At 44.5% G+C, this 24,949-nt stretch overlaps 2 protein-coding genes across 2 annotated transcripts; one reads left to right on the forward strand and one right to left on the reverse strand.

Moving 5' to 3' along the window:
- Window positions 1-8,475: 8,475 nt before the first annotated feature.
- LOC141128308 (gamma-crystallin-3-like) lies at window positions 8,476-11,531 on the reverse strand. The gene is made up of 3 exons (XM_073615522.1): window positions 11,523-11,531; window positions 9,182-9,424; window positions 8,476-8,751 (listed from the first exon to the last, which is right to left on the reverse strand). Exons 1-3 carry the CDS (start codon window positions 11,529-11,531, stop codon window positions 8,476-8,478), a joined length of 528 nt encoding a protein of 175 aa, XP_073471623.1.
- A 6,489-nt stretch (window positions 11,532-18,020) lies between these two features.
- On the forward strand, window positions 18,021-23,444 carry LOC141128316 (gamma-crystallin-3-like). Its single transcript, XM_073615533.1, has 3 exons — window positions 18,021-18,160; window positions 22,330-22,702; window positions 23,169-23,444. The coding sequence occupies exons 1-3, from the start codon at window positions 18,021-18,023 to the stop codon at window positions 23,442-23,444; spliced, it is 789 nt and encodes a 262-aa protein (XP_073471634.1).
- Window positions 23,445-24,949: the final 1,505 nt, after the last annotated feature.

The following is a 24,949-nucleotide window of genomic DNA, read 5'->3' on the forward strand; positions in this document are numbered from 1 at the left end:
CCACAGTATGACGGCGGCTGCTGGGCAAGTGGTTAAATAAACTGTTGTTGTTTTTACTCGCATTGACCTGGTACTCTCTCTCCTTTTGTTTAAAAAAAGAAAATGTTTTATTTTCTGACATAAAACATATATATGTGTATATGGGATATATATTGTTTTTTTTTGGGTTTTTTTTGTTATACTAGTAATTTCGGCGATCAGCGACATATAGTGGAACTGTGATGGTGCGGTGGCCAATGTGACACTAATTGGTACTAGGGGGAACTGACTAACTGACATCACCAGTGACACTAATACAGTGATTAGTGCTAATACTATACACTGTCACTGTGCTAATAACACTGGCTAGGAAGGGGTAATGTCTGGGGCGCTCAAAGGGATAATAGTGTGCCTAACTATGTTTATTGCGTGTACTGTGTGCTGATTTTTACAGTTTTTTTACTCCCTGCTTTACGTTTACCAACACAGGGCTCTCTTCTTCTGTCATTTGCTCAGCTGATTAGTGAATGACAGCACAACCTGAGCAGCGGACGCGGGTGCTTCCCCTACATATATTTACGTGATCCTGCGCAGCCGGGGCGCACTGTAGCAGTAAAGCTACAGGAGGCGGTCTGGAAGTGGTTACAATAATAATAATCATCATCAGTTTACCCAGCACTTTACTAAATAAAGGGAGATCCCACAGGTACAATTCAATTCAAGACAAGAGGGTTAGGGGTGCCCTGGTATGGAATTTGGGGGGACCCCACACATTTTTTTTTTAATATTGGTTCGGGGTTCCCCTTAATATTCATACCAGACCCAAAGGGCCTGGTAATGGACTGTGGGGAAATCCCATGCCGTTTTTTCAATTACTTTTATGTGTATTGCAGAGACCCGACAATTCATTAAAGTGGGGGTTCACCCACACCGCCAAAAAAAAAAAATATTAAAAGCCAGCAGCTACAAATACTGCAGCTGCTGACTTTTAATACATGGCCACTTACCTGTCCCAGGGTCCAGCGATGTCGGCGGGCGACGCCGAGAACCCGCTCGGTTCTCAGCAGCTGCCGCCGCAATCCTAGGTGAGGGAATCAGGAAGTAAAGCGTTGCGGCTTCACTTCCCGGTTCCCTACTGCGCATGCCCGAGTCGCGCTGCGCATCATAAGTGGTCCCCGCTCTCTCCTGGGAGCTGTGTGTTCCCAGCAGACAGCGCGGTGGGGACGGGAAGAGGCGTAGACTCCCATGGGAGTCTATGCCGGAAGTGGGTGCAAATACCTGTCTTAGACAGGTATCTGCACCCCCCTCCCCCCTGAAAGGTGCCAAATGTGACACCGGAGGGGGGGAGGGTTCCGAAAAGCGGAAGTTCCATTTTTGTGTGGAACTCCGCTTTAATAGCTGCGAGTACTTTTAAATGACTTTTTTTTTCCTTTAGAAATGTCATTTTGCTGTCAGACTGTTCTAAGCACGGGAAACATGCGCCCCTTTACAGGCATACTATAGACACCCACCAGCTACGAAATTTAAAGGAATATTTCACTTTTATTGTTTTTTAAAACTTTTTTGCATTGATACATGTCCCCTGGGGCAGGACCCGGGTCCCCAAACCCTTTTTATGACAATAACTTGCATATTAACCTTTAAAATTAGCACTTTTGATTTCTCCCATAGACTTTTAAAGGGTGTTCCGCGGCTTTCGAATTTGCTGCGAACACCCCAAGTTGTTCGCTATTCGGCGAACGGGCGAACAGCCAATGTTCGACTCGAACTCATGTTCGACCCGAACATAAAGCTTATCCCTAGTGGGGGGCATCGACAATTTCAAAAAACTATTAGATAAGCACCTGAACAACCACAACATCCAGGGATATACAATGTAATACTGACACATAATCACACACATAGGTTGGACTTGATGGACTTGTGTCTTTTTTCATCCTCGACTACTATGTAACTATAAAACTACTGTATGTAACTATGTAATCTGAAGAGGTTCTGTCTGCTATCAGCTTCTTTCCGAATGGCAAGGCTCTTGGCCCACATGGTCTCCCGATTGAATTCCATAAAGTGCATTGTGCCTTATTAGCTCCCAGATTAGCAGCTCTGTATAACATCTGTCTTGCTGAAGATGCCCTCCTGCCCTCGATGAGTGATGACCACATTGTGCTTATGTACAAAAGCCCCAAAGATCCATATCTCTGTGCCTCACATAGACCCATTACTTTACTGAATCTAGATTTCAAGATTCTCACTAATTTGCTCACGTGCAGAATTAACAAAATCCTATCTTCAGTTTTTGATCCCGACCAAACGGGTTTTATATCCCATAAATCCACACATATTTTCATGAATACCCATGCCTCCCATATCAACCAGGGTACTAGAGTGATGGCCTCCCTGGACATAGAAAAAGCCTTTGATACTATGGAATGGGCATACCTCTGGGAGGTTCTTAGGAGAATGGGTTTCCTGATGTACTTTATTAAATGGTTACGCACGCTGTATAAAATTCCCACCAGCTCCATCAAATTGGGTCGCTCAATCATGTCTGTCTGGGTTCTTTGCACTGCATAGGAGTACTTGGCAGGGTTTCCCCCTCTCTCCAGCACTTTTTGCCATAGCTGTAGAACCTGTGGCTGAAGCACTCCATTCCTCTGTGGAAATCAAACTTTTTTCCATTCCAGATCCCTATGCCTGGACTAAATACACTATATTGTCAAAAGTATTTGGACACCTGCCTATATACGCAGATGAACGTTAATGCCATCCCAGTCTTAGTACATAGGGTTCAATATTGAGTTGGCCCACCCTTTGCTGCTAACAGCTTCAACTCTTCTGGGAAGGCTGTCTACAATGTTTAGGAATGTGTCTATGGGAATGTTTGACCGTTCTTTCAGAAGTGCATTTGTGAAGTCAGGCACTGATGTTAGATGAGAAGGCCTGGCTCGCAGTCTCCACACTAATTTATCCCAAAGGTGTTCTATCGGGTTGAGGTCAGGATTCTGTGCAGGCCAGTCAAGTTTCTCCATGCTAAACTCGCTCATCCATGTCTTTATGGACAGGACTGGACTGGGATAAAAATTTGGCCCTGGACTTCATCCAGACCGGCCCACTTTAATTGTGCAAACAAGCACAAAAACAGCCTATAAACTATACGCAATTGTGCAAAAAAAACATAAGTAGCATAACATAAGGAGTCCTCACTAACCTCTTTTATTATTTCACTTATTCTCCTCTGTATTTTTCTCATCTTTCTCACATCACTGCGTGAAGTTGAGGACGAACCAAGAAAGCCATTACTTTGACAGGCTGTCACTGAAACCAGCCTACTGAGCCATCGGCCCACCGGGAAACTCCCTGTAGTCCCGATGGCCAGTACATGCCTGTTTATGGACATTGCTTGTGCACTAGTCCAAATCATTTGGTGGAGGGGGGACTATGATTTGGAGTTGTTTTTCAGGGGTTGGGCTTGACTCGTTAGTTCCAGTAAAGTGATCTCTTAAGGCATCAGCCTTGGATGGGCTTCACTCATCTTTTGCCTTGGACTGTGCCAAACCAATCTATTAACCTTCTATGTGGAGGTGAGCTGCCATCTAGATAAAGGAAGGCCCGCAGACGTGGTGTATCTGGATTTTGGAAAAGCATTTGACACAGTTCCCCATAAACGTTTACTGTACAAAATAAGGTCAGTTGGCATGGACCATAGGGTGAGTACATGGATTGAAAACTGGCTACAAGGGCGAGTTCAGAGGGTGGTGATAAATGGGGAGTACTCAGAATGGTCAGGGGTGGGTAGTGGGGTTCCCCAGGGTTCTGTGCTGGGACCAATCCTATTTAATTTGTTCATAAACGACCTGGAGGATGGGATAAACAGTTCAATCTCTGTATTTGCAAAAAGATCTGAACAAATGAATGGGGTGGGCAACTACATGGCAAATGAGGTTCAATGTAGAAAAATGTAAAATAATGCATTTGGGTGGCAAAAATATGAATGCAATCTATACACTGGGGGGAGAATCTCTGGGGGAATCTAGGATGGAAAAGGACCTGGGGGTCCTAGTAGATGATAGGCTCAGCAACGGCATGCAATGCCAAGCTGCTGCTAACAAAGCAAACAGAATATTGGCATGCATTACAAAGGGGATCAACACCAGAGATAAAACGATAATTCTCCCGCTCTACAAGACTCTGGTCCGGCCGCACCTGGAGTATGCTGTCCAGTTCTGGGCACCATTCCTCAGGAAGGATGTACTGGAAATGGAGCGAGTACAAAGAAGGGCAACAAAGCTAATAAAGGGTCTGGAGGATATTAGTTATGAGGAAAGGTTGCGAGCACTGAACTTATTCTCTCTGGAGAAGAGACGCTTGAGAGGGAATATGATTTTAATATACAAATACCGTACTGGTGACCCTACTATAGAAATAAAACTTTTTTGCAGAAGAGAGTTTAACAAGACTCATGGCCACTCATTAAAATTAGAAGAAAAGAGGTTTAACCTTAAACTACATAGAGGGTTCTTTACTGTAAGAGCAGCAAATATGTGGAATTCCCTTCCACAGGCGGTGGTCTCAGCGGGGAGCATTGATAGCTTCAAGAAACTATTAGATAAGCACCTGAATGACCACAACATACAGGGATATACAATGTAATACTAACGCATAAGCACACATAGGTTGGACTTGATGGACTTGTGTCTTTTTTCAACCTCACCTAGTATGTAACTATGTGACCATCTCCTGGTTTTGGAGAGTTTTGTGCAGCACCATAGCTTGGGGTTATACACCCTGTATTCCTCCGAATCTTTGGAGCCACACATTGCGTGCTGGCACCATCGCATCCGCTGGATGCACACACCGCGGGTTCCGTCGCACTGGATATGATGTAATTGTCTACCGGAAGCGGCGTCATTGCACACAGTGTGAGGTGGGGGAGGACATGATGGCTGGTTGGCACCCCATGCAAGAGGATCCATTGTGTTTGCCGCAAATCGCTATATGGTCTACTCTTATTGGTCTTTGTTTTTCTAATTGATGCCTCGATCTGCCATTGGCGCAATTCCTGCTCCACCCATTTAGTGTTGCCTAATTAGTGGGAGCTGCCACCCTCTTGGCAGCACCCAGGAACTCTCCAGTACCTTTAGGACACTCACTATGGGTCACTATGGTGCTACTTTTGGGGTAAGCCATTTATGTTGCCTGAATTTTTCTGTTGTACTTCTCATAATGTGGCCTCTGTTAGGCCACTCATGTTTTCTTTTTTGTTTTTTTGATTTAGGTAGCAAATGCTCCTCCAGTTTTTGGACACAGAGGGTGGCTTTTGCTAGCAATCTCTTCATCTGTTTCTATCCATAAAGAAAAAATATTGTGGCTGCAAAAACTCTTTTGCCGCGTACACACAAGCAGACTTTTTGACTGGACTGATCCGACTGACCGAGTCTGGCGGACAATTCGACCGTGTGTGGGCTTCATCGGACCTGCAGCGGACTTTTTCGGCGAAAATCTGACGGACTTTAGAATTGGAACGTGTTTCAAATCTTCACGTCAGAACTCCGCCGGACACAGTTCCTATCGAAAAGTCCGCTTGTCTGTCCGACGGACAAATACAGACGCTAGGACAGCTATTGGCTACTGGCTATCAACTTCCTTATTTTAGTCCGGTCGTACGTCATCACATACAAATCCGTCGGACTTTGGTGTGATCATGTGTAGGCAAGTCCGTTTGTTGGGAAAGTCCGTTGGAAGTCCGCTGAAAGTCCGTCGGATAGCCCGTCGGACCAGTCCAGTCGAAAAGTCTGCTCTTGTGTACGCGGCATTTGGCCCTTCTCATTGATCTTTTTTTTGGCCCAACTCCATCAGTAGCAATGTGCACTGGTTAACCTGCGATAAGGCAAGACCAATGAGGACCAATGAGGTCCTTCTGAATTATCAAATAAGTGCCTTTGGTAGATCTCTGCATCACAGTTTTCACACAATTGTTGTATATCTATTACATGGAATCCGCGCCAATTGATGTGTTCTCACTGGCATGGTTTATGCTCATGTTCATTGCAATGGGGATTTATTTTGCTTTTTATTATAGATTAGGTTATTGTCCCTTGAATTTTTCTCTGGTCATTTGGACTATCTGGAAAGATCCCAGTGTCTGCATATGTTTGTTTTCTAATCTACAAATCATGAGTTATTTTTGCATACGACATGTTTTCTTCTTTATATTATTGCTTGACTTTTATTTTGTAGAATCTATTCATTTCTTCTTTCAAAAGAACTTACTGATGAAGACTCAGCGAGTTGAAACGCATAGGGGTTCCTTTTGGGTTTCAATGCACTTTTGGTAAATAGAGAGATTTTCATTTGTGCCCACCACCTGGAATGTCTATTTGTTGTCTGTATGAATTTTTACTCTAATATTGGTTTTAATGTATAAACGTTTGAATGTTTTATACAACCATATGTCTGTATTTGGGGCCTCCAAAGTCCCTAACATAGTCCTGTTTCTTTATTCTGTTTTGGGATGTGGCATCTTCGACATTGGACAGTCTAGGCATCTCTGATAGATTTTATCTTTGTCTAAATCTTGTGCAGCAAACTTTAAACAAGCTTCAACATGCTTTTTCTTTAGCAATGGAGTCTTGTGTGGTGAGCTTGCATACATGCCATGGCGGTTGAGTGCATGACTTATTGTTTTCTTTGAAGCAATCGTACCTGCTATTTCTTGGTCTTTCTGAATCTCTCTACAAGTGGTTCTTGGCTTTTGGACGACTCTTCTGATAATTATTTTCACTTCTCTGTCAGAAATCTTGCAAAGTGTATCTGGTCATGGCCAGTTTATGGGGAAATTATGTTCTTTCCACTCCTGGATTATGGCCCCAACAGTGCTCACTGGAACATTCAGAAGTTTAGAAATTCTTCTGTAACCAATGCCATTGGTATGTTTTGCAACAATAAGGTTGCAAAGGTCTTGAGAGAGCTCTTTGCTTTTACCCATCATGAGATGTTTCTTGTGTGGCACCTTGTTAATGAGACACCTTTTTATAGGCCATCAGTTGAGACTGAAGTACAGATATTAATTTGCTCTGACAAGGAGCAGGATTGATATAAAGATCTATGTTTAGGAATCACAACCTCCTTCCTAATGCTGTAGATCACTCTAGTGATATAAAGATCTATATAGAGGAATCAGGACCTCCTTCCTCCTGCTGGTGACCCCTCTAGTGATATACAGATCTATACAGAGGAATCAGGACCTCCTTCCTCCCGCTGGTGACCCCTCTAGTGACATAAAGATCTATATGGAGGAATTAGGACCTACTTACTCCTGCTGGTGATCCCTCTAGTGACAAAAAGATCTATATAGAGGAATCACAACCTCCTTCCTCCTGCTGGTGCTCCCTCCAGTGATATAAAGATCTACATGGATCAATCAGGACCTTCTACCTCCTGCTGGTAACCCCTCTAGTTATAACTAAAGATCTATGTAAATTAATTGGGACCTCCTTCCTCCTGCTGGTGATCCCTCTAGTGATAAAAAGAACTATATAGAGGAATCATGACCTCCTTCCTCCAGCTGGTGATCCCTCTAGTGATATAAGGATCTATATGGAGGAATGAGGATCTACTTCCTCCTGCTGGTGACCCATCTAGTTATATCTAAAGATCTATATAGATACATTAGGACCTCCTTCCTCCTGCTGGTGATACTTATAGTGATAACTAAAGATCTTTATAGAGGATTTAAGACCCCCTTCCTCCTGGTGGTGACCCCTCTAGTGATAAAAAGAACTATAAAGAGGAATCAGGACCTCTTTCCTCCTGCTGGTGACCCCTCTAGTGACATAAAGATCTATATAGAGGAATCAGGACCTCCTTCCTCCTACTGGTGATGCCTCTAATGATATACAGGTCTCTATAGAGGAATCAGGACCTCCTTCCTCCCGCTCGTGACCCCTCTAGTGATAAAAAGAACTATATAGAGGAATCAGGACCTGCTTCCTCCTGCTGGTGATCCCTCTAGTGATGTAAAGATCTATATAGAGGAATCAGGACCTCCTTCCTCTTGCTGAGGATCTTTCTAGTTATGCATCCTAGAATTATTTTTGCTTTCCCCACTGTTCTCTTTAGAAATTAGGCCGAGTAGAAAAGTCTGTATCCTGGCAGCAGGATGCAGAGAGGACCCTTGCTCTCTTTGTGAAAGCATAGGTCTCTCTGCAGAGGTCCAATATGCCCCCCTGCTAAGTCAGACCTATAACACAAGGGGTTGTTGCTGTAGGGACAAGCAAGATATTCCCAGAAGGAACACCTAATGAAACCTTCAGATTTAACAGATTTGAAAACAAATGGAATTACATTAAAAAGAATTAAAGAGACTTTACAGCATGAGTTTAGTTCTAATTTAAGCATGGATACATTTTTATATAAAAAAAAGAAAAAACACAACTTATTTTTTAATCAACTTTATTATGAAGAAAGGTATGAAGAAAAGTTATGATTCTGTCATTTTTAATATAAATGATGGAGACGTCTGAAGGAACCGATTCTGGGGCTTGTGGCTCCCCAGTCGCTGTATCTCCTGTACTCTCCAGGTCTCAGGTAATACTGACGTCCCTTATAGTTGGGCTCCTCATAGAACATCCAGTAGCCATCATGGACATGGACAGAGTGGATATCATGGTAGCGGAATGTCTCGTAGACATTAGGACAATCTTCGGTGAACTCCATCATCTGTCCTCTGAAGTCTTCTCTCTCGTAGATCCTGATTCTGAAGGAACCTTGGTGCTGTAAAATAAGTTACACCGTAATAACGCAAAAAGGAATATTAACAACAAATGGCAAGTGGTCATACAGGTACCACTAAACTAATAATTTCTAGGAGAGTTTTGGATTGAGGAGGAACCCAAAATAAACATCTTCTTCTATCTCTGATTCTACCATGACAGCTAATGTTTTGCTGTTATACTGCTTACACTCTCCAAAGCACATTTTCAGTGTATTCTAAAGTAAAATCCATTAGAGTCAAGTGACTCCAAGAGTTTTCATAGGAACAAAGCAGGAATCCACTGCAGAGGTAGGATCCAAAAAGAGAGACCTCTCTGTTCGACTCAAATTGATAAGATGCTACTAAACGGTTTCTATTACACGTTTTCTATAAAATAAATACATGAAGAAACAACATGATTTAATAAAGAGTACACAGGTGTAGTATTACCTGGGGGCTCAGACGCACAGATCTAATGGAGTCATTGTAGCCCATCCATTGCTGGAAGTCAGGATACTCTCCTCTATGGAGGAAGTACTGGTGTCCTCTGTAGTTGGGGAGCTCATACAGGATCCAGTTCCCACTCTCCACACGGATGGAGTTGCAGCGTCTGAAGTATGAGGTCAGGTCGGGACATTCAGAGTGACACTCGTGGGAGCGACCCTGGAAGTTCCTGTCCTCGTAGAAGATGATCTGCAAAACAGCAATGGAAAATACAATGTGAAAATTGTGTAACTTACAGAACGTTTTCCCAATTTTACTTACAGGGACAGCTGATATTAACCGGTTATTTCCCAAACAGTACAGAGGCAATCCAAACCAGTCCATTCACACAGGCTTCAATAAACAGTCCAGGGGCTGCCTTTTTGTAATTTATTGCTAGTAGCATTTGGGGCAGGATATGGATTGGGGGTGAAATGTTTAACACATAACAGTTGGAGGACATTCTTCTCCTTAAGCATGTGCAGAATTTAAACAGTCTAGGACCCCCACAACTAAAGACCATGAGGCAACTTGCTGTATAGGCTAATGCTTCACAACTGAAGACTATGAAGTAATGTTCTTTGGTATACAATAGTAAATATTGAACAGTCTAATCACTTACAGCTGGCCATGAGGTAATTCCTAAACTAACCTTCTGTGTGCAGAAGCCACCCTCAGCCCCTCTAATGCCGTGTACACACGAGCTGACTTTCGACGGACTGAACTCCGAAGGACTTTTTGACGGACTTTCGACTGGGTTCCAACAGAGTTCCGATGCAACAAACTTGCCTACACACGATCACACCAAAGTGCGACTGATTTGAACATGATGACATACGACCGGACTAGAAGTTAGGAAGGAAGTTCATAGCCAGTAGCAAATAGCTGCCCTTGCGTCGTTGTTTGTCCATCGGACTAGCATACAGGCGAACAGATTTTTCAACCAGACGCAAGTGCGTCGGAACGATTTGAAACCTGTTCTATTTCTAAAGTCCATCTGATTTTTCAACCGCAAAGGTCCAATGAAGCCCACACACAATCGTATTGTCCGGCAGATTTGTTTCGTCGGACCTTTGCTGTCGAAAAGTCCGGTCGTGTGTACATGGCATAATACTTACCTGAGCCCCATCTAGATCCAGCGATGTTGCAGCATTGTCTCAGCTGCCCGGGACTCCCCTCCTCATAGGCTGAGACAGCAGTGTGGTGCCATTGGCTCCCACTGCTGTCAATCAAAGTCAGTCAGTCAATGAGGAGATAAAGGGGACGGGGCTGGGCAGAGGCCCTGTGTCTGAATGGACACAGGGAGCTGTGGCTCAGCTTGGGTGCCCCCATAGCAAGCTGCTTGCTGTGGGGGCACTCAACAGGGGGGAGGGGCCAGGAGCACCGAAGAGGAACTCAAGAAGAGGAGGATCTGGGCTGCTTTGTGCAAAACCAATACACAGGGCGGTGCAGTAAGTATGATATGTTTCTTATTTCTAACTAACAAAAAAGAGGCTTTAGCATCACTTTAAGTCCTCATAGCTGAAGAACAGGAGGCAGATCTCCTTGGCATAAATTCTTCTCTTTAGTATTTGTTGAATGCGGAGAGGCCTCACAGCTGAAGGCCATGGGGCAAGTCTTTGCACCGCACCCGCAGTCGTCTGGGACACATCACAGGTCCCAAAAAAAAACACAGAACCATTCAGCATGCGCAGTAGGAAACCAGCTGTTTCCCTTACCTGAGATGCTGGCGCCTGCAACCGAAGAATCAACTCGGGTGAGTACATTACGGGATCCCTGGACAGGTAAGTGTCCTTATATTAAAAGTCAGCATCTACAGTATTTTTAACTACTGACTTTTAATTTTTTTGGGAAAGCCTGGAGCTTCTCTTTAAGGTTTATCTTAACTTCATATAAAGATTTATTATGCCTGGATTAGTGGTCCCTAGATGTTGCTGCAACAGTTTACTTTTATCCGGCCTTTTTCCTTTTATTTTCAACTGGTTATCCTGCAAATAACATACTTTTTGTTCCTTTGTGGCTACACTCATTTCTCTATTGTATTTACGGAGCGAGACATAGATGCCCGAATTTGCGTTTTTTTTTTTTTTTAATATTCAACGTGCAGTGAATTTAAAAAAGGAAGAAAGCAGATGTGGCTGCAATAATAACCTTTGACCTGGAGCTGTCCCCATGCAGTACTTATGTTATCTCAGAAGATGTCTTCAGTCCTCCACATTCAATGGTACCCAATAAATGCTCAATGATGAACACATACCGAGGCTCATATCTTACTACAATTTCTATATAAGTATTAGTAGGTTCTTACCTTTGCCATGTTGCTGGATGTGTACTCCAATGCTGTATAGTGACTGGCAGTGAGAGTACAGGCTTATATACATCCCCAACTGCTTACACCCTCACCTGCTGACACCCTGCACAGTATGCACAATGAATGGATTTTCCAATAACTATGTTTTTTTGTGTATGTGTTTTCTTTACCTATTGTGTGTTTAGTTTTTGCTTATGCTAGTGTTAAAATTGTTCACCTAACCTGAGCTAAAAGATTTATGTACTAATCTGTCATGACAATGGGCCTCTTTGTATGTGATTGTGTGTGTACTATTCCACTGAACCCACGCCTACTGCAGACTTCAAGACTTATAATTAGGGATGGGCTTTAGGTTCGGGTCGAACATGAGTTTGTCTCGAACATTGGCTGTTCGCCTGTTCGCCGAATAGCGAACAATTTGGGGTGTTCGAGGCAAATTCGAAAGCTGCGGAACAACCTTTAAAAGTCTACGGGAGAAATCAAAAGTGCTAATTTTAAAGCTTAATATGCAAGTTATTGTCATAAAAAGTGTTTGGGGACCTGGGTCCTGCCCCAGGGGACATGTATCAATGCAAAAAAAAAGCTTTAAAAAAGTCAGTTTTTCCAGGAGCAGTGATTTTAATAATGCTTAAAGTGAAACAATAAAAGTGAAATATTCCTTTAAATTTTGTACCTGGGGAGTGTCTATAGTATGCCTGTAAAGGGGCGCATGTTTCCCGTGTTTACAACAGTCCAAAATGACATTTCTAAAGGAAAAAAAAGTCATTTAAAAGTACTCGCGGCTATTAATGAATTGTCGGGTCTCTGCAATACACATAAAAGTCATTGAAAAAAATGGCATAGGATTCCCCCACAGTCCATTACCAGGCCCTTTGGGTCTGGTATAAATATTAAGGGGAACCACCGAACCAAAATTAAAAAACAAAAATGCGTGGGGGTCCCCCCAAAATTCCATACCAGGCCCTTCAGGTCTGGTATGGATATTAAGGGAAACCCTGTGCAAAATTTAAAAAAATAGCGTGGGGGTCCCCCTCAAAATCCATACCAGGATTTTAGGGGGAACCCCGTGCCAAAATTTAAAAAAAAATGGCTTTGGGGTCCACCTAAAAATCCATACCAGACCCTTATCCGAGCACGCAACCTGGCAGGCTGCAGGAAAAGAGGGGGGACGAGAGAGCGCCCCCCCTGAACCATACCAGGCCACATGCCCTCAATATGGGGAGGATGTCCCCATGTTGATGGGGACAAGGGCCTCATCCCCACAACCGTTGCCCGGTGGTTGTGGGGGTCTGCGGGCGGGGGGCTTATCGGAATCTGGAAGCCCCCTTTACCAAGGGGACCCACAGATCCCACCCCCCCCCCGTGTGAATTGGTAATGGGGTACAAATGTACCCCTACCATTTCACAAAAAAAGTGTCAAAAATGTTAAAAAAGACAATAGCCGGTTTTTGACAATTCCTTTATTAATCTCTTCTTCTTTCCCCGCTTCTTCTTCTTCTATCTTCTACTGGTCTTCCTTTGGTTTTCTTCTTCTTCCTCCATCTTGTTCTTCCCCCGCTTCTTCCTCTATCTTCCTCTGCTTCATCCTCCGGTTTTATCCTTCAGCATTTTTACAGTAGATTGTTCGTAAAAATTAGGAACAATAGTCTCACAATTACTTGACTGAGTTCCTTAAAGTGGTTGTAAACCCATTACAACCACTTTAACCTACAGGTAAGCCTAGATTAAGGCATACCTGTAGGTGCAAGAAATATCTCCCAAACCTAAAAGGTTTAGGAGATATTTGCAGAAATAGCATGTGCTGTAGACATTGGGCGCAGGCGCACTAAGCGTGCCGTTTCTAACGGCGATCATGCCGTTAGTGGCGGCATAAGCGCGCATGCGTGGGAGTGATGTCATCGCGGCTCCGGCCAGTCACAGCGCCGGAGCCGCGATACCCGGAAGTCATGTGATTGGGAGGGGGTGTGTGCGGCATTGGAGGAGGCGAACGAGGGCCAATGCAGGGGCTTCGATCTCAGGTAAGCAATTCATAATGAGCTAGTACTAGCTCATACTAGCTCATTATGCCTTTTTTCTTGCAGCAAGTATTTTTTTTTTTTTTCAGAGGCTTTACTTCCTCTTTAAGGAACCTCAGGTGCAAGCCATCTGGTCCTGGTGACTTATTAGGTGTAATGGAGCTTATCAAAAACTCATGCTCTCCATCCCATAGCCAGCCGAAAGCAACAGAATCTAGTAATGGCTGCATGACCTCAGGGTCAAAATCTGATCACAGGGATGAGGAATATACGAGGCTATAATAATGTCTAAAAGCCTGTAAAATAACCACAGAGGAGTTAACAATCGAGTCATCCTCCACTGTTATTTCAGGGATGATAGTGAGTGGACTGTTATGTTGGGATAGCAACGCAAGGAATTTCCTGCTGCGGTCCCCCTTCTCAAAGAAGGTTTGTTTACATTTGTGGAGGTCTAACCTAGTGACCTCAGACATATCTAAATGGAGATTCCTCCCATCAGCCATAAAGGCATCAAGGTTAAGGGTAGTGGGATCATTGGCATAAGATTGAGACTAGATAGAGACTTGATCCTGCAGGGTTTGGGTGCTATGGGCTTGGTCTTTACTTGTAGCTGTAATGTCAGAAATATACTGACCCCGTAAGCCTTATAGGTATCCCAAACCAAAGCTGGAAATGCAGAGTTATCATTGCTAGTCCATTTGCCAGTTAATTTGTCATTTAAAACAAAAGAACTTCATAGTCTCTATCATCATGTACCTGGTTGATTATGCCATTCACCTTTCTTTCTTATTCTAAACGGGCCACACAAAGCACAGGAGCTGATCTGTGTTGGTGTGGTCAGTTTTCATCCTTTAGCTATCCATTCAGAGGTATGGGACACTGTGCATAAACACAGCATGCAAGGGGCTAGTTTGTTAAGATGCCACACCTTCTGACCAATCAGGGCCTGCCTGTGGCACAAGCCCCCTCCCAATCACAGCCTGCTTCTGGATCACACCCCTTCCCAATTACAGCCTGTCTCTGGCACACTCCCCATCTCAATCACAGCCTGCCTCTGGCATACACCCCATCCCAGTTAGAGCCTGCCTCTGGCACATTCAGAGGTATGGGACACTGTGAATAAACACAGCATAGCCTGCCTCTAGCACAAGCCCCCTCCTAATTACAGCCTGCCTCTGGCACACACCCCCCTCCCAATCACAGCCTGCCTCTGGCTCACACCCCCTCCCAATCACAGCCTGCCTCTGGCTCACACCCCCTCCCAATCACAGCCTGCCTCTGGCACACAACCTCTCCCAATCACAGCTTGCCTCTGGCACACACCCCCTCCCAGTTAGAGCCTGCCTCTGGCACATTCAGAGGTATTGGACACTGTGAATAAACACAGCATATCCTGCCTCTAGCACAAGCCCCCTCCTAATTACAGCCTGCCTCTGGCACACACCCCCCTCCCAATCACAGCCTGCCTCTGGCTCACACCCCCTCCCAATCACAGCCTGCCTCTGGCTCACACCCCCTCCCAATCACAGCCTGTCTCTGGCTCACACCCCCTCCCAATCACAGCCTGCCTCTGGCACACACCCTCTCCCAATCACAGCCTGACTTTGGCACACACCCCCTCCCAATCACAGCCTGCCTCTGGCACACACCCCCTCCCAATCACAGCCTGCCTCTGGCACACACCCCCTCCCAATCACAGCCTGCCTCTGGCACACACCCCCTCCCAATCACAGCCTGCCTCTGGCTCACACCCCCTCCCAATCACAGCCTGTCCCTGGCACACACCCCCTCCCAATATCAGCTTACCTCTGGCACACACCCCCTCCAAATCACAGCCTGCCTCTGGCTCACACCCCCTCCCAATCACAGCCTACCTCTGGCTCACACCCCCTCCCAATCACAGCCTGCCTCTGGCTCACACCCCCTCCCAATCACAGCCTGCCTCTGGCACACACCCTCTCCCAATCACAGCCTGACTCTGGCACACACCCCCTCCCAATCACAGCCTGCCTCTGGCACACACACCCTCCCAATCACAGCCTGCCTCTGGCACACACCCCCTCCCAATCACAGCCTGCCTCTGGCACACACCCCCTCCCAATCACAGCCTGCCTCTGGCTCACACCCCCTCCCAATCACAGCCTGTCCCTGGCACACACCCCCTCCCAATCACAGCTTACCTCTGGCACACCCTCCCAATCACAGCCTGCCTCTGGCATAGACCCCCTCCCAATCACAGCTTACCTCTGGCACACCCTCCCAATCACAGCCTGCCTCTGGCACACACCCCCTCCCAATCACAGCCTGTCTCTAGCACACACCCCCTCCCAATCCTGTCTCTGGCACACACCCCCTCCCAATCACAGCCTGCCTCTGGCACACACCCCCTCCCAATCACAGCCTGTCCCTGGCACACACCCCCTCCCAATCACAGCTTACCTCTGGCACACCCTCCCAATCACAGCCTGCCTCTGGCACACACCCCCTCCCAATCACAGCCTGTCTCTAGCACACACCCCCTTCCAATCCTGTCTCTGGCACACACCCCCTCCCAATCACAGCCTGCCTCTGGCACACACCCCCTCCCAATCACAGCCTGTCCCTGGCACACACCCCCTCCCAATCACAGCTTACCTCTGGCACACCCTCCCAATAACAGCCTGCCTCTGGCACACACCCTCTTCCAGGCATCCCAAACCAAAGCTGGAATTGCAGAGTTATCATTGCTAGTCCATTTGCCAGTTAATTTGTCATGTAAAACAAAAGAACTTCATAGTCACTATCATTATCATGTACCTGGTTGATTATGCCATTCACCTTTCTTTCTTATTCTAAACGGGTCATACAAAGCACAGGAGCTGATCTGTGTTGGTGTGGTCCGTTTTCATCATTTAGCTATCCATTCAGTGATTTGGGACACTGTGCATAAACACAGCATGCAAGGGGGTAGTTTGTTAAGATGTCACACCCTCTGACCAATCAGGGGCTGCCTCTGGCCCAAGCCCCCTCCCAATCACCGCCTGCCTCTGGCACACACCCCCACCTAATCACAGCCTGCTTCTGGATCACACCCCCTCCCAATCACAGCCTGCTTCTGGATCACACCCCCCAATCACAGCCTGCTTCTGGATAACACCCTCTCCCATTCACAACCTGCTTCTGCACACATCCCTTCCAAATCACAGCCTGCATCTGGTACACACACCCTCCCAATCACAGCCTTTCTCTGGCACACACCCCCTCCCAATCCCAGCCTGCCTCTGGCACACACCCTCTCCCAGTCAGAGCCTACCTCTGGCATACACCCCTCCCAATCACAGCCTGCCTCTGGCATACACCCCTCCCAATCACAGCCTGCCTCTGGCACACACCCCCTCCCAATCACAGCCTGCCACTGGCACACACCCCTTTCCAATTAAAGCCTGTCTCTGGCATACACCCCCTCCTAATCACAGCCTGCTTCTGGCACACACCCCCTCCTAATCACAGCCTGCCTCTGGCACACACCCCCTCCTAATCACAGCCTGCCTCTGGCACACACCCTCTCCAAATCTCATCCTGCCTCTTGCACACACGCAGTGTCCACCGGCCACTCACGGTCATTCCACAGAGAGCCAGAGTAAGTAAGTAAACAAACAGATCCCCGTTCTGACAGGGGAGTTGAGCAGGATCTGCTGTTCTTAGTGATTAGAAACAGCGATCTCTCTCCTCCTCCGGTCACTACACTTCCCCCAGAGTTAGAAACACCTCCCAGGGAACACATTTAACCCCTTGATCGCCCCCGAGTGTTAACCCCTTCACCGACAGTGACATTTATACAGTAATAGTGGCTATTTTTATATGATCACTGTATACATGTCACTGGTCCCAAAAAAGTGTCAAAAGTGTCCAATCTGTCCACCGCAATGTCACAGTCCCACTACAAATCCCAGATCATTGTCATTGCTAGTAAAACATAAATATAAATAATAAAAATGCCATAAATCTATCCCCTATTTTGTAAACGCTATAACTTAATGCAAACCAATCAATAAACACTTATTGTAATTTTTTTACCAAAAATATGTAGAAGAATACATATCGGTTTAAACTGATGAAGAATGTTTTTTTGTTTTTTTTGGGGGGGGGAATATTTATTATAGCAAAAAAGTAAAAAAGATTGTTTTTTTTTCAAAATGGTCGCTGTTTTTTTGTTTATAGTGCAAAAAATAAAAACCGCAGGGGTGATCAAATACCACCCAAAGAAAGCTCTGTTTGAAAAAAGGACATCAATTTTGTTTGACACCAATGTCGCACAACCACGCAATTGTCAGTTAAAGCGACACAGTGCCATATTGCAAAAAATGGCCTGGTCATATTGCAAAAAATGGCCAGCAAATTCTTCCGGTCCTTAAGTAATTAATATCCACTTACATAAAATAATCTTGCATGCTGTGTGCAGTGGTAGAGTGATGTGCTGTTCCAGAAGACAGTAGACAGGATGGACTGGAGAACAGCAGCTAACACAGGCATTGACTTGCTGAGAAGAAACACTGGAGACCGGCGGTGTCAGCAGGCTCCAACACTGTCAGGATTCCCAGGGACGGGACACCATCTGGGGAAGGAGGCAGCTCACACATGGTAGGACCCGCCGTGGGAGGTGCCAAAGTACTGGCGGCGTCCACAGGCTCTCACTCTCCCCTGTCCGGATGTCAAGAGACGAAACACAAGCTGGGGAGGGGGTGGGCCGCAACACGTTTCCGAGGCCCCGCCTCCTTCTTCAGGTGCCTATTTTAGTTTGTGTTATGTTTTTGCTTGTTTTTTTGTTTTTGTTTTCTAAATTCTCGTTTTTTTTTCATTTATGCAATAAAAGATAAGAAACTCGCTCTAGAGCGCTTTTGCTTCTTCCCAGGGGACTCCTGTTATACCAGATTTATAGCTCTGTTTTTGGACTTACATAGTCCTATCTGTATTGCTGAGTGGACACTACATTTGGGGTTTACCCAAGTCCCCCCTCTTTTTGGAGCTAACTTGGTAGACGGTTATCCTCTATCCTAAATGGTATTTTCCCTGTTTCCCCTGGGACTACCGCATCTATATAATTTTTATTATCATCTGATTGACAGCTGGTGGTCATTTCCTTTGATTTATCTTTACCACCAGTCTTTTACATCTATATTAGGAACATACATCTTGATAATACTTTGGTGGCTGACGCCAACCTTCCTGCAAGATAGTGAGACCTTCCTTTTTTTCTTGCAATAAAGTGAAACCTGATTGTGTCCTGAAGAAGTTTTCATAAAGAAACGCGTAGACGCATTAGGGCTCATATCATGTATATTTTTTATATATATGATTTTTATATGTTTTTTGTAATGTCCCTTTCATATTGTATATTTGTATATGTGTGTTAAATTAAAGTTTATATTTTTTGCTATCTTTTTGGTTTGCTGTGCCTTTAAAGTCTGACCTGGGGTTTCTTCTTGAGGAACCCTCTTTTTTCTGCAATCCCTATACTTATTACAGATGAGGCAGTTGGAGTGTTCCTTTTTTCTTTTCATTCATTTGTTCAGGTCTTTTTGCAAGGTTTCCACATCCTGCAGAGAAGTTATTGCCCTGCATAGCTTAGTATTGTTCGCAAATACAGAGATTGAACTGTTTATCCCATCCTCCAGGTCGTTTATGAACAAATTAAATAGGATTGGTCCCAGCACAGAACCCTGGGGGACCCCACTACCCACCCCTGACCATTCCGAGTACTCCCCATTTATCACCACCCTCTGAACTTGCCCTTGTAGCCAGTTTTCAATCCATGTACTCACCCTATGGTCCATGCCAAAGGACCTTATTTTGTACAGTAAACGTTTATGGGGAACTGTGTCAAAAGCTTTTGCAAAATCCAGATACACCACGTCTATGGGCCTTCCTTTATCTAGAACTCACCTCCTCATAGATGGTTAGAAGATTGGTTTGGCAAGAACCAGTTAAATTAGCGCAGTGCTAAATAGCAAAAAATGGCCTGGTCTGGGTAAAATCTTCTGGAGCTGAAGTGTTTAATATATTATTATTAATTCATTTCCAAATCAATGTTTCTTTGAATCCTGAAGTTCATCCTCTACAGGTCAGAGGGGGCTTCATACAATATCCATGAGCATCAGAAAATGTGTAAATAACAGATTACTCTGGATTGATCATTATAAGTCTTAAAGTCTGCAGTAGACATGGGTTCAGTGGAATAGTACACACACAATCACATACAAAGAGGCCCATTGTCATGACAGATTAGTACACAAATCTTTTAGTTCAGGTTAGGTGAACAATTTTAACACTAACATAAGCAAAAACTAAACACACAATAGTTGTAAAGAAAACACATACACAAAAAAACATAGTTATGGGAAAATCCATTCATTGTGCATACAGTGCATGGTGTCAGCAGGTGAGGGTGTAAGCAGTTGGGGATGTATATAAGCCTGTGCTCTCACTGCCAGTCACTATACAGCATTGGAGTACACATCCAGCAACATGGCAAAGGTAAGAACCTACTAATACTTCTATAGGAATTGTAGTAAGATATGAGCCTCGGTATGTGTTCATTATTGAGCATTTACTGGGTACCATTGAACATGGAGGACAGAAGACAGAGATAACATAAGTACTGCATGGGGACAGCTCCAGGTCAAAGGTTATTATTGCAGCCACATCTGCTTTCTTTCCTTTTTTAAATTCGCTGCACGTTGAATATTAAAAAAAAAAAAAACGCAAATTCGGGCAACTATGTTTCGCTCCGTAAATACAATAGAGAAATGAGTGTAGCCACAAAGGAACAATAAGTATGTTATTTGCAGGATAACCAGATGAAAATAAAAGGAAAAAGGCCAGATTAAAGAAAACTGTTGCAGCTACATCTAGGGACCACTAATCCAGGCATAGTAAATCTTTATTTGGAGTTTAGGTAAACCTTAAAGAGAAGCTCCGGGCTCTACCCAAACAATTAAAAGCCAGCAGTTAAAAACACTGTAGATGCTGACTTTTAATATAAGGACACTTACCTGTCCAGGGATCCTGTAATGTCCTCACCCGAATTGATTCTTCGGGTGCAGGCACCAGCATCTCAGGTAAGGGAAACAGCTGGTTTCCTACTGCGCATGCTGAATGGTTCTGTGTTTTTTTGGGACCTGTGATATGTCCCAGACGACTGCGGGGGAGGGTTGGCGAACTTCCGGCTCAGATCACTGCTGCGAAGCAAGCGGAACTTTCACTTTTGGTTGGAGCTCTGCTTTGAGCTAACTCTTCTGGGTCTGGAATTTTCAGACTTTTTGGCTGGGTTGGAATTGCATAATTTCCATGCATGTACTCATCTCTTGGATGCTGGGCGAATTTAGCTTTTGTCTTTGTACTGACTTTACAGGCTTGGAGTTTGATTGCTTCCCCCTGACTCTGGAAAAGGTTTCCGGAATTTAGGGTTACAGATTTAAATTAACCAGCCAGAATATTTATTTAGCCAATTCCTGGAGGGGAGTGATTAGCAGTGGGCTGGGATGGAGACATATTGTCTGAGATACTGGAGATCTGGGTTCCTTCTCCCCAGGAGGGTTCCAGAGGTGCAGGGCTGCTGTTGTCAAGCAGCCCATGGAGCACGCAGCTGCTTTAGGAAGCCTCAGACGTCACAGGATTAAATGGGCTTTGTTTACAACTAACTGCAGAACCACACCATCAGGGATTTGGTCCTGATATGCACCATGTCACTTCCTGGGTTGTGTCTGGAGGAAGCCACAGCTGTCCTGGGGACTTGTGAATAGTAATCCTGAGTCAATCCTTGGGACTGTGTTGGGAGTCTGTACTGGCTACCGATTATTGAATTCTTGCCAGGTAACCAGATGTTCAAAGACTTGCCCCATGGCCTTCAGCTGTGAGGCCTTAGACTATCTGCATTCAACAAATACTAAGGATAAGAATATATGCCAAGGAGATCTGCCTCCTGTTCTTCAGCAATGAGGCCTTAAAGTGATGCTAAAGCCTCTTTTTTTGTTACTTAAAAATAACAAACATGTCATACTTACCTGCCCTGTGTATTGGTTTTGCACAGAGCAGCCCAGATCCTCCTCTTCTTGAGTTCCTCTTCGGTGCTCCTGGCCCCTCCCTCCTGTTGAGTGCCCCAACAACAAGCAGCTTGCTATGGGGGCACCCAAGCCGAGCCACAGCTCCCTGTGCTCATTCAGACACAGGGCGACTGCCCCCTTTATCTCCTCATTGACTGACTGAATTTGATTGACAGCAGTGGGATCCAATGGCTTCACACTGCTGTCTCAGCCAGTGAGGAGGGGAGTCCCGGGCAGCTGAGACAATGCTGCAACATTGCTGGATCTATATGGGGCTCAGGAAAGAATTAGAGGGGCTGACGGTGGCTTCAGCACACAGAAGGTTTTTTTTATCATAATGCATAATATGCATTATGATAAAAAACCTTCTACCTTTTCAACCACTTGTTTAGGAATTACCTCGTGGCCTCCAGCTGTATGTGATGTTCAATATTTACTATTGTATACCGAAGAACATTACTTCATAGTCTTCAGTTGTGAAGCATTAGCCTATACAGAAAGTTGCCTCATGGTCTTTAGTTGTGGGGGTCCTATACTGTTCAAATTCTGCACATGCTTAAGGAGAAGAATGTCCTCCAACTGCGATGTGTTCAACGTTTTGCCCCCAATCCATATCCTGCCCCAAATGCTACTAGCAATAAATTACAAAAAGGCAGCCCCATGGACTGTTTATTGAAGCCTGTGTGAATTAACTGGTTTGGGTGATAGGTTGCCTTTGTACTATTTGGGAAATAACCAGTTAATATCAGCTGTCCCTGTGAGGGTAGTAAGTAAAATTGGGAAAACATTCTGTAACTTACACAATTTTTACATTGTATTTTCCATTGCTGTTTTGCAGATCATCTTCTACGAGGACAGAAACTTCCAGGGTCGCTCCCACGAGTGTCACTCTGAATGTCCCGATCTGTCCTCATACTTCAGACGCTGCAACTCCATTCGTGTGGAGAGTGGGAACTGGATCCTGTATGAGCTCCCCAACTACAGAGGACACCAGTACTTCCTCCATAGAGGAGAGTATCCTGACTTCCAGCAATGGATGGGCTACAATGACTCCATTAGATCTGTGCGTCTGAGCCCCCAGGTAATACTACACCTGTGTACTCTTTATTAAATGATGTTGTTTCTTCATGTATTTATTTTTTAGAAAACATGTGATAGAGACCATATAGTAGCATCTTATCAATTTGAGTCGAACAGAGAGGTCTCTCTTTTTGGATCCTACCTCCACAGTGGATTCCTGGTTTGTTCCTATGGAAACTCTTGGGGTCACTTTTTACTTTAGAATACATTGAAGATGTGCTTTGGAGAGTGTAAGCAGTATAACAGCAGAACATTAGCTGTCATGGTAGAATCAGAGATAGAAGAAGATGTTCATTTTGGGTTCAAGGAAACCAAAGATGTGGAATGGCACCAAATTCCTCCCTATTTATCACTAAACAATCCAAGACTCTGGTAGAAATTATTGGTTTAGTGGTACCTGTATGACCACTTACCATTCGTTGTTAATATTCCTTTTTGCGTTATTATGGTGTAACTTATTTTAACAGCACCAAGGTTCCTTCAGAATCAGGATCTATGAGAGAGAAGACTTCAGAGGACAGATGATGGAGTTCACCGAAGATTGTCCTAATGTCTACGAAAGATTCCGCTACCATGATATCCACTCTGTCCACGTCCATGATGGCTTTTGGATGTTCTATGAGGAGTCCAACTACAAGGGACGTCAGTATTACCTGAGACCTGGAGAGTACAGGAGATACAGTGACTGGGGAGCCACAAGCCCCAGAATCGGTTCCTTCAGACGTCTCCATCATTTATATTAAAAATGACAGAAACATAACTCTTCTTCATACCTTTCTTCATAATAAAGTTAATTTAAAAATAAATTATGTTTTTTTTTTATATAAACTTAGTTATGTTTAAATTAGAACTAAACCTATTCTGTAAAGTCTCTTTAATTCTTGCTAATGTAATTCCAAAGGATTTCAAACCTGTTAAATCTGAAGGTTTCATTAGGTGTTCCTTCTGGGAATATCCATGCTTGTCCCTACAGCAACAACCTCTGCGTTATAGGTCTGACTTAGCAAGGGGGCATTTTGGACCTCTGCAGAGAGATCTATGCTTTCACAAAGATAGCAAGAGTCCTCTCTGCATCCTGCTGCCAGGATACAGACTTTTCTACTCAGCCTAATTTCTAAACAAAACAATTATTTTGAAAGAAGCAATGAATAGATTCTACAAAATAAATGTCAAGCAATAATATAAAGAAAGAAATAATATAAAGTAAACATATCATATACAAAAATAACTAATGATCTGTAGATTAGAAAACAAACATATGCAGACACCGGGATCTTTCCAGATAGTCCAAATGACCAGAGAACAGTTTAAGGGACAATAACCTAATATATAATAAAAAGCGAAATAAATGCCCAGTGCAATGAACATGAGCATAAACCATGCCAGTGAGAACACATCAATTGCCATGGATTCCATGTAATAGGTATACAATTGTGTGATAGCTGTGATGCAAAGAGCTACCAAAGGCACTTACTTGATAATTCAGAAGGACCTCATTGGTCCTGCCATATCCCAGGTTAACCAGTGCACATTGCTACTGATGGAGTTGGGGCAAAAAAAAAAAATGATCAATGAGGAGGGCCAAAGGGTTTTTGCAGCCACAAGATTTTTTTTCTTATGGATAGAAACAGATGCAGAGATTGGTAGCAAAAGCCATCCTCTGTGTCCAAAAACTGGAGGAGCATTTAATACCTAAATCAAAAAAACAAAAAAGAAAACATGAGTGGCCTAGCAGAGGCCACGTTATGAGAAGTATAACAGAAAAATTCACATAAATGGCTTTTCCCAAAGTAGCACTATAGTGACACATAGTGAATGTCCTAAAGGTACTAGAGAGTTCCTCTGTGCTGCCAAGAGGGTGGCAGCTCCCACTAATGAGGCAACACTAAATGGTTGGAACAGGAAATGCGCCAATGGCAGATCGAGGCATCAATTAGAAAAACAAAGACCAATAAGAGAAGACCATATAGCAATTTGCGGCAAACACAGCAGATCCCTGTGCGTGGCGTGCCAACCAGCCGCCATGTTGTCCCCCACCTCAGACCGCATGCAAAGATGCCGCTTCCGGTAGACAATTACATCATATGCGGTGCGACGGAACCCGCGGTGTGTGCATCCAGCGGATGCGATGGTACCAGCACGCAATGTGCAGCTCCAAAGGCTAGGAGGAATACAGGGTGCATAACCCCAAGCTATGATGCTGCACAAAACTCTCCAAAACCAGGAGATGGTCACAGTCCAAGGCAAA

Source organism: Aquarana catesbeiana, linkage group LG01 (genome assembly GCF_042186555.1).
Source record: "Aquarana catesbeiana isolate 2022-GZ linkage group LG01, ASM4218655v1, whole genome shotgun sequence".
In the NCBI taxonomy this organism is placed as follows: domain Eukaryota; kingdom Metazoa; phylum Chordata; class Amphibia; order Anura; family Ranidae; genus Aquarana; species Aquarana catesbeiana.

What these genes read in the sequence shown, in the direction of transcription:
- LOC141128308 (XM_073615522.1), bottom strand. An exon ending in CTGTGCGTCTGAGCCCCCAG is followed by an intron (nt 8,752 to 9,181) that starts GTAATACTACAC and finishes CTTATTTTACAG; the next exon opens with CACCAAGGTTCCTTCAGAAT.
- LOC141128316 (XM_073615533.1), top strand. Translation starts at nt 18,021, where the DNA reads ATGGACTGGAGAACAGCAGCTAACACAGGCATTGACTTGCTGAGAAGA. An exon ending in AAGGAGGCAGCTCACACATG is followed by an intron (nt 18,161 to 22,329) that starts GTAGGACCCGCC and finishes TTTGGGTGATAG; the next exon opens with GTTGCCTTTGTACTATTTGG. An exon ending in CTGTGCGTCTGAGCCCCCAG is followed by an intron (nt 22,703 to 23,168) that starts GTAATACTACAC and finishes TTATTTTAACAG; the next exon opens with CACCAAGGTTCCTTCAGAAT.